Genomic DNA, 10,920 nt, shown 5'->3' with positions numbered 1-10,920 from the left:
ACTCATCTGCCACCCCTAATTATAATTAGGTTCTAATTAGGGATTTGAAGGTGTATTTTATGTGTTAAGCTAAAAAGACGACTCCTCCGTCTAGAGTCTTTATTATGAAAACACCAAATAAGATATAGGGTCTTTTATTTTATTCTTAGGGTAAATTAGAATGTGCTTTTCTAAAATTTGATATAATTATTAATATTTTTCATTATTTGAAAAATTACAAATACTCTTATAATGTTTGATACATTTTGAACATTTGGAGGGCGTTTGCGAAAGTGCAGTATACTTTAAGGGTGATAAATGTAATTAACTCTATATTTTATATCTTAAGCTAAAAAGACGAGTCCGCCATCTAAACACAACGGTCTTTATTATGAAAAAAGGAAGAAGATATAGGTTCAAATTCATTTTATTTTCACCATAGACAAAGGATCATTAATCTTAAAGGGTCTTAGAGTTTTTTAGTTTTAAAACATCATAATTAATTATGAAACAAAGTGTTTGATTCAATGGAAATAATTGAAGCTAGTTCGTAGTATGGTAAATTACATTTTGCTATCTAAACTGTGTTTGTTTTTACATTTTGTCATCATTTTTTTTTTATTTTTGTGTCAATTTACCATTTTAACTTTTTAAAATTTGCACTTTGCCATATATGCACAACATGTGATGCATTTTTGACAGAAAAATCAATAAAAAAAAAAACGATCGTAAATGGTAAAGTGCAAAATTTTATAAAGTTGAGATTGTAAGTTAACACACAAAAAAAGTTTAAATACCAAAGTGTAAAAACGATCATGGTTCGAATGACAAAATGTAATTAACCCTTTAGAATATGATGGCGGAGCTGTGTTGATACTTAATTATGCAATATTTCAATTATTTTTGCCAAAAAAAGAATTACTCCACTTTGATTAAGTTTCTTTAATTAATGGGTTAGTCACACTACATATCATCTTTTTTATAATTAATTAATGAATATTAATTAATCATAGCATGGCTACTCATTTTTTTCGTAAGCAAAACCAAGTTATTACCATAGTTAAAATTATAAAAAATATTAATTAAAAATGATCAAAACTTAAATTTTTAGATTAATTTTATTTTACTATAATAAAATAATATTAATTTACTATAATTTTTAAATCGCTTTCATTTATAATATAGGATCACTTGGTTCTTTTGAAATGTCATAATAAGACGAACAATCCAACTTAAGTTTTTATTTATATAAAAAAATTGTTATGCTGGTATTGTACTTAATTAGAGCTCACACATTGACATAGAGATACATACCATGGGATAATTTTTATATGATCAGTGACATAGAAATAACAAATATCTTTAATTAAAGGGTAAATAATATGCCCTTTTCTTAATATTTGACATAATTATAAATACGTTCTTATTATTTGAAAATTATAAATTACCTCTTAAGTTTAATATTTGCCTAACAACGAGCTTATTCTATTAGTTTCTATTGAGCGTTTATTCAAATTTTATGGGGAACTTATCAAAATGCCCCTTTGACTTATGCATTATAATGTCTGGAATGGTCGGGTTGGAGAGCTCTCTTGGCTTACAAACAGGCTTGCAGCTCGCCCTTTGACAACAGTGGATAAGAGCTGATTGCTGGCGATGACTTGTTGAAGGGAATCTATGAGAGAAAGTTCTTGAATAGGGTTTCGACCGAAAAGAGCACGGAGCCAACGAGTTTAGTCGAAGAAGGTAAGGAGTCTAAGGGCGGGATCAAACTTTAAAGGATTGCGCTAGTTATTTCCTTTCGCAAAAGGAAGATTAGGCCGAGGGGAGAAAGGGGCCAGAAGGTTCCGTTTCCACTCCTAGCGAGCTAACATCATAAAATGAACTTAATAGCTCTCCTGCTATTCATTCCTCCACTTGCCACTCCATTCGAAGCCCAGCCGGGAAGGCAAGACAATGATTTCCCTGCCTGTAAGTGCATCTAAAGAACCCCCTTAGGTCTCTTCTGCTAGCCCATCTATTGATAGAAAGTACAAGTCTGCAAAACCCTTCCATGAAGTTCTTACTTGGTCAAGAACGGACTACGAGGGTCAGCTACCTAGCCAACTTTCAGAATTAAATACCGTTATTGTATAAGTGGGTTTGATTGTGAAAGAATCTATAGTTTCTTTTAGATTTTCTTAAAATACTTTTACGGACTAATATTCCCTATGAATTATTTATTTTACCCACATCTCAATTTTTTTTACATTTTTTCAACTATTTTGTTTCTAATTCAGCAAGGGTAAAGTAGTAATTTCATCTAACTGTCTAGGGGTTACATAATTAGTTTTCATTTGAAGGAGGTATTTGTAAGTTTTCAAATAAAAAGAGAATATTCGTAATTATATCAAATTTCAAAAGAAATTGAATTATAATTTATTTTTTAATAAAGGAAACCCATTAAATACAAAAAAATATGCTAATTACCTAACAACGTAGACACTGTTGAATTTGAAACCCATAGAATTGAAATTTGAAGGAATTGAATCACCTCATTATGATCCTTAACCTCTTGTTGTTACAAGAAATAATTTGGCAGTTTTATGGCTGTTTAATTGGATTTGAAGGCATTTTATGGCTGATTTTATTGCTGCAATTAGTAGTGGATTTTGGTCATGCCTATATATATAGGCCATTTATTTCTCATTTGCAAGACAAAAAAAAAAAAACTTAAAGTTTCTTTTTCAATCTCTCCTTTTGGAACAATCTCTCTCGGTATCTCTCCCAATATTTTACAAACTTGAACTTAGTTTCGGTAACAAGCTTTTCAGTGTTTGTTCGAGGTGCTCTTCGGTATAGTTATAAAATCGAAAGAACTGCAACCATCTTATTCTAGGAGAAATTACGTTGTACCCGGTGCACTATTGATACGGTATGTATATTTTCTTCAAGGCAAGCAGTAACTCCGCGATTCGGTTAAATTAACAACTACAATTTGTTGTGATAATTGTTACTATACAATTCTCATTGTAAGTTTTCGAATTTAATTTATTTTATCGTAATTAGCGTTTCTAATTATTTTATATTATTTGTTCCAACCTTGCTTTGACTGCTTTTAATTTCTAAATCTAATTATTATATTTCAAAACGTTGTTTCAATTACTTGAAATAATTTTTTTTCCAACAGACACATAATTAAGAAGCCATACATATATATATATATATATATATATATATACACACGTTAGGAATTCATTGGATTATGAGACATTAAGTTAATAATTCCTAGAAGAACATAATACAGAAGTGACATATACGTGCAAATCACGAGCAGTAAAAGTACATGCACATAATAGTATAATATACGGCTGCCCTCGTGCAGGCAGTGCAGCGTGCCGTTAGGGCGTAGAGTTAACTACGGGCAACAAAAATGCACACAACACGACTTCCCATATATACTTCTTCCCCTTTGGACTTTGGGAGCTCTCAAATGTCCCCTAGACATTAAACCGTACAGCTGTTAATGAAAATAATGTAAGAATTCTGTGTTTATCTTACAATATAATACACACACAAATGTGCGCGTAAACAAGAAGCCTCAATGTGAACATAGAAATGAGGTCAAGGGAGAAAATCCAAGGGGACAATGTTTGAAAAGGTCAAGGGCATGAGTTGTCTGGCTGGCTACCTAGCTAGAGTTCGTATATATCAGGATTAAAAGTGAGTACGGGACCTAAATATTGTCAAAACTACATCTCAAACTTTGACCCCTTTTTCATTTGTTTTGAGTATGTCTTTTCTAGGGTTTTGTCAATTACATACTCTTTAATGTACTTGTTAGAGGCTAATAATGTATGTGAACATGGGTTTTTTTTTTTTATCTAATATTATAAGGTGCATTAATTCTTTAATTCATTTCGAAACAGTTCTGTTTTTTATTTACACTATAAGAAAATGACTCAATAGTTATGAAAACAAAAAAAAAAATCATCGTCGAGCTAATTTGCAAGTAAAATTCTTGTTGCAACATTTGATATAGTTCTTTTTTTTTTTTTTGAATTGAATATATACTAGCACCATTTGGATCACTCGATTTATGTGCTTAATTTTCTTTTAAAATTATAAATAAAGATGTTATGAATTAATTTTTCTAATTATCTAAGTATTTATTAATTTATGAAAAATGAAAATAAAAAAATAAGATATACGAAATGCAGAAGTTCTAAAATACCCTCGCACCTTTAATAATTTATCCATATTAATTTGGCGTGTGAAATGTGAAATTCCTAAAATATCCCATATTTATCGTACATCTCTATTATTTTTTACCCATAATTTTATAAATTCTCGTTCCTATTTTATACATGTATTGAGTGTGTTCCATCTGGTTATTGGTGTATAGATCACTAAGTAGTAAGTACAATATGTACCAAAGTCCGCTCACAACCTCACTCTTGACTCCCATCATTGATTTTTATAGTTTTCTTTGTAAACATTAATGAAAATGGGGATGCATTTACTACCCTTTGTTGTCCAATTCCCATTTCTACATAAAGCCAGCAAGGTTTGAGCTTTACTCAACTCCCCCCCTCTCTCTCTCTCTTCCTCTCTCTCACACCAAAAACACACACTAGTTGCACATACATCATTGTCCCTTTGGACTTAACAGTAGCTGAGAGGAAAGCTCATGGAAAACACAGTACTGAATGAGGAACAGATTGTTGAGTTCCAAGAAGCCTTCAGTCTCTTTGACAAAGATGGAGATGGTGAGTCTTTTTTCATCTCTTTTTGTCCTAGTCTGTTGTTGTTCTTGTCTTGGAAGCATTCTGTGTTTCAGTTCAGACAGTGATGACTGCATACTAAATTTCGTGCCAAAAAAGTTTTTAACAAACTTGTGATCGATTAACAAAAAATGAAACCGCAGGCTGCATCACTGTAGAAGAACTGGCTACAGTTATAAGGTCTTTGGATCAAAACCCCACTGAGGAAGAGCTGCAGGACATGATCAATGAAGTAGATTCAGATGGGAATGGAACCATAGAATTTGCAGAGTTCTTGAACCTCATGGCCAAGAAAATTAAGGTATGGGTGATCATTAATGTTGTTTTTCTCAATCACAAAGCATATATATATATATATATATATATCCTAGGAATCCTATAAAGCAGGAATTATATATGTTGAGTTTTCTCAATTTTGAGAATATTTTGAAAATTTTATAAAACACAGGACTAAAAGTGTCAATTTTTCTTAATTTTAGGATTATTTTAAAATTCCGTAAAACATAAAACTAAAGTATTGAACCTCGTGTGCTGTGGGTTTCAAAGTGTAATTTTGCCTTTCATGGGTGAGGCTGAAGCATCGGCCATAACCTAAAACAATGACAAAATTTTTTTTGGTCATTGCTGAAATAAAAATACATGTTGATTGACCACAATCAAAATTTAAGATTTTGCTTTAATATTGTGTAATTGTATGGATAGTATCGATTTACCATAATTTTTAAAATAATTTACATTGACACGTATTAAAACTAGATCTAATTATATAAATACTTATGCACTTTGCAAAATTTTAAATACACCCCTTAAGAGGGTGACGGAAACCAACGTAATGTACTTTAAGTGCTCTGTATAAGTTTTTTCTCTCGAGATATTTATATATATTATGCTTACAAGACGTCTAATTAAACCAAAACTCGAAAGGTGTCCATGTAACCATTTGTAAAATAATGAAAAATCTTTTTTTTCTTTTTTTCTCGTGTTTGTAGTTCGATCATGAAAAATTATATTATAATCCCAAAAAATAGTCATATTTTACACTTAAATTTCTCCATGTAATTATAATGCATGGCTGTATAAATGTAGTAAAAGTTTTCAAAATTCCATGTTTCGATTTTTGCAAAATTACATGGCACCCCCTGTCTACAGATTCCCATCGGGGTTATAATACATAATCAGGGGTTGCGGTACAATTTTTTAAATTTGAGGGATTTTTTTCTGTAATATATCCAAACCTTGTGGGTATATGTGTAAATTATTCATTCTTTATTTCAAAAGAAATGTCCAGTTAGATATTTTTGTATGCTTTTATGCTACAAATTACTGAGTAAAGAGAAGTGATGGATTATTTTAATCAGGAAACTGATGCTGAGGAGGAGCTTAAAGAAGCTTTCAAAGTGTTTGATAAGGATCAAAATGGTTATATATCAGCTAATGAGGTCAGTTTTTGATGCCTTGTTTGGTTTGATTTTCATTTTTACTTTTGAAATAGTGATGTAATGGAAATTTTTATTTTTAGTCCGATAACATAAGGTTCAATATTTGTGGTTTTTTGTTTTACGAAATTTTTAAAATAATTCTAAAATTAGAAAAATTCGACACATTTAATCTTTTACTTTAAGAGATTTTTTCAAAATGATCTCAAAATTGAAAAAAATATGTCTAATTTTTTCAATTTTGGGACTATTTTTAAAAATATTCATAAAGTAAAAGACTAAAAATGTTGAACCTCCTGTCCTACTAAATATATAATTTCATCACTGATGAAATTAAGTAAAAGCTTCTTTGTTTACACATACTCGGGAAAAATGATAAAACGGTTTTGAAAATACTAGATATTTTATATTTATTACGATAAATTTTTTTACTTGGAAAATTATATTTTGAATAGTAAATAATGAAAGTATGTTGGAATTAATTAAATTTTGCAGTCAAACAATTTATTTTCAAGAATTCTATACGAATTAAAATAATTAGAAAAGTTCGCAAACTTTATAAAAAAAATCAAAAAAAATTGAAAAAGTATTTTTTAAATATTTGAAATAGAATTAATAAATTAAATTAGTAAAAGAAAATGCTTATAATTAAAGCCTGAGTTGATTCGTAAGCTTGACCAAATTGAAAACTAAAAATTTCATAGTGATACTAATTTAATAAATCAAATTTATCTTAAGTTGAAAATTAATCGGATAAATTATGTTGACACTTCTTAATGTTAGAATTAATTACACAAATACACCTTACACTTTAAAAAAATTTTAGTGCACCCCCAAATGTAACTTAACTCGGGGAGTTACTTATGAAATTTTGCTTCAAAATAAAAGGTGTATTTATAATTTAACAAAGAATAGAGGTATTTGTATAATTGGATATAACTTCAAGGGTGTCAACATAATTTATCATAAAAAATAATTAAGAATAATTACATATACACCTCCTGACTTATGATTTACTTATACAAATCACCACTACTTTTTGAAAAATTATACATACACCCATCAGAAATAACAATATAATTTACATAAACTGTCTCTATTTTTTGAAAAATTATATATACACCCACCAGAAACGTCATCATTACATAAATTATTCTTATCTCTTAGCTGTTAGGAGTGCTTTTTGTAATTGCTAAAAAACAGGAACGATTTATAGAAATAAACTATAAATTAGGGATATAAATGAAATTATCCAAAGTACGTTTTTGCTCAATGGATACAAAACACCCATGCTTTAGCACCCGGTGCAACGGCTCCTGGTGCAACGGCAAGCACCAGTTTAACCTGGGGGGGTGGTGATTTAGTAGCAGTGGGCGGCAAAGTGGCTTTGTTACCTATTCCGTTAGGAACCGCGGATTTTTTGGTACATCATATCCATACATTTACGATTCATGTCATCATCCTTAATCATCAGTAATACAGTACATCGACATGCACTGTGTGTACTCTGTTCTGATCAAAATCGGGTACTAAAAAAATAAGTTATTTTTCAATCTCCTGCAGCTTCGTCACGTGATGATCAATCTAGGGGAGAAATTAACAGATGAAGAGGTGGAGCAGATGATCAGAGAGGCTGATTTGGACGGTGATGGACAAGTGAACTACGATGAGTTCGTGAAGATGATGATGACCGTGGGATAGAGGATCATGCACCACTTTCAATTTTCTTTTTCTTTTTTTTTGGTTATCTCAAGTTTAATTTCCCACCAATTATTTCATTATTATTGTTAACATATATATCTAAATGCAGTCACAAAAAATAGGATCAATTTATTTTTTTTTTCCCTTTTACTAATATTTCAAGTTCATGTGCCATTTTTGCTACTCAAATACATTATTTTCATGATTGTATTCTTTAATTATAGTTCAAATTCAAATTTTTCATGGATGTTTTGCTTAACCCAATGTTTTTTCTAAACTAGAAAAGTTTGATTTTTTTAAACAATCAAAATTTAGCGCCCAATTGAATTATGAAAATATAAAATAATATATTAAGGGATAATTATATTTTCCTCCGTTGAGATTTGATATAATTACACGTAAATTTTTTGTGCTTTAAAAAATTACATCTAGCACCCTTGAGTGAACATCCTTTTACACACAATTCACCATAAGAACATCCTTCAAATATTGAATGCTATTATAATGGTGAATGTAAAAGGATGCTTTTATATATTACTAGATGACATTTAAGTAATGGTGAATTATGTGTAAAAGGACTAATGGATATGCCTTTTTTGCAAGTAATTATAGTTTTTGTTGTGTTTAAATGTGTAAGCATAAATCCTGAAAGCAATAAAAACAGAAACTAAAATTTGCATAAAAGCACTAAAATGCAAAAAACAAAAAATATACTAAAATCCACTGATTTTGATCATTAATGAAATGTGCTGTAAAGTGCAACTGCTTAAAATCTGCCATATTCTACCACTTTACAAATTCCAAATGTGCAAAACATCCCCCAAAAGTTTTAAAGTACCTTGCAAAATTTTGTTCCTTAAAACATCACACAATATTTGAAGTATTTTGAAATGTTTGTGACATTATTTAGCCTATTGCTCTCAAGATTAAGTGATGAAAAAAAGATAAAAATATTGTGTGGTGTTTGTGGGTTATTTACATATATAAATAGCAAAAAAATAATTTTTTTGACGCTTTTTTTTCCCTCCAAAAATTAAATACAAGTATGGTCTTCTATTTTTTTTCGCTAGCTGCTAGTTGACTAACGGCACGTGACAAGTTTCCATTAGTTGTTAACGGAACATGACCATTTCTGTTAAAAAAATAGAGTTTTGGGACTAAAGGTGTTGAACAATTAAATTGTGGGACTGCAAGTGAGAAGAACCCTATCTAGTGGGACCAAAAGTGATATTTTGCCACAGTTGACCAACGGCGCGTGACAAGTCACGTGCCGTTTCTGTTAGTTGTTAACAAAATAGGACCATTTTTGTTAAAAAAATAGAGTTTTGGGACTAAAAGTGTTAAACACGTAAAGCGTGGAACTGCAAGTGAAAAGGACCCTATCTAATGGGACCAAAAGTAATATTTTGCCTTAATTTAATTTTTCTCCTCCTTACCTTTTCTTTTTTTTTTTTTTTTACTGCATTAATTAATGAGCTAAAAGCCTACAAGAATGATGGGCTAAAAAAAAAAAGGGAGTTCGACTAAACCCTGTCAAATAAGCCCATCTTACATACTTATGTATATATATAAGAAAAAAAAACTAATGAGCTATATGTCTATAAGGTAGCCCAAACCCAAGACTTGTTGGTCGTATGAGCTTGGCAGGGTTTGGGCTTTCCCCTGTATTTATTTCTTTATAAATATAAAAAAGTATATGAAAATGTTAATTAAGGGACAAAATTAAAAATTCATCTAGTTGTTTTGTTAATATTTGTATTTTTCGTTCAAACCCAAATAGAAGGAAGTTAGGTGTAAACGGAGAATTTTCAAGAGGGGTGTAAGTGTAATTTTAAATTTTTTTTTGATGAAATTATAATTTTGTATTTTTAGAAAAATAAAAATGTAATTAATTCTATTTATAATACTAATTAAAGTTTATCGATTGTTGATTGAAATTAACGACATACACTTGGACACTTCATTTACATAGCAGGCACACAAAGTTGAAGAGATGTATATACATAGTCCAACAATGTCTGAAAATCATTGTATGCACAAATCCTGGCAGCTACATATTGCCACCTTAAACATCTCTTTGCCTCTCCAAGCACTCAAGAAGCTTCCCAAACATGAAACAAGAAAAAAGGAACACAAAAGAGAACAGAGAAAAAGAAGTTCATCTCCGAATGGACTCTTTGTCGATATTCTCCTCTCAAACAGCTTAAAACTGAACGAAAAACGGACCCGAGAATAAATCATGCAAATGAAGGTCAAGAAGTAGTGCTGTTTTTGCAAGAAATTGCATCAGCTGATTGCTGCTGTGCAGCATATGCATGTAGTGAAGAGGGATGGCCTCGGCTTACGTTTACCGTTCTCTTTTGGTGAAACGATAGCACGATCTTCCTTTGATGCAGAGGCCTTTAGGCTATTCTCGTCAGAAGTTGAATTCTCTTGTTTTGCTTTGATCTCGGTATCGGCCTTTGTGTTTTTGTTTGGTAGGTTTAGGGGATGAGTTCTTGAGCTTTCAGAGTGGCTTCTTTCCATTGTAATAGTCTTTTCGTCCACCTCCACTGCTTCATATTGCAGGGATTTGCCTAAGAACTCAGTTTGAACACTTCTGTTCTTGAACCTCAGAGCCGAACCATTGGAGAAGCTTCTCTTTGCAGTCCTGTCCTGATACAACAGGGGAGTTTGATCAGATTCTTCGGACCTTGTGTCAAAAGGTAGGCCAAAGTCGAAGCTTGGAGACTTTCTGAGCTCAACTTGATTGATCGGATTTGAATCAACACCGATGCTTTCTGTTGTTTGTTGATGTTCCTTACATTCAGTATTTTCTGATATAGGTGTTATGCTGTTAGAGTGTTGCTCAGCAGACGGGCTTGGTGGAATTAGTGCACTTTCGTCTGTTGACTTGCCGTCTTCTTGATTCGCGGCCATTGATATTAAACCCTCCGTTTGGACTAATCGAATGTCGTTCACCTCTTCGTTAGTGTCCTCAGGTTCTTCACTTGGGACCATTTTGAGGGAGTTGCTGAATCTGAATTGATCTGTTTTTTCTT

General features: G+C 31.2%; 1 protein-coding gene across 1 annotated transcript; it reads left to right on the top strand.

Annotated features, from left to right (window-relative positions):
* On the top strand, nt 4,358-8,098 carry LOC105158414 (calmodulin-like protein 8). Its single transcript, XM_011075169.2, has 4 exons — nt 4,358-4,727; nt 4,886-5,043; nt 6,101-6,181; nt 7,742-8,098. Exons 1-4 carry the CDS (start codon nt 4,649-4,651, stop codon nt 7,877-7,879), a joined length of 456 nt encoding a protein of 151 aa, XP_011073471.1. The 5' UTR covers nt 4,358-4,648; the 3' UTR covers nt 7,880-8,098.

The sequence above is a fragment of the Sesamum indicum genome, linkage group LG3, assembly GCF_000512975.1.
Source record: "Sesamum indicum cultivar Zhongzhi No. 13 linkage group LG3, S_indicum_v1.0, whole genome shotgun sequence".
Taxonomy (NCBI): Eukaryota; Viridiplantae; Streptophyta; class Magnoliopsida; order Lamiales; family Pedaliaceae; genus Sesamum; species Sesamum indicum.
This window is presented reverse-complemented; position numbering and strand designations above follow the sequence as displayed.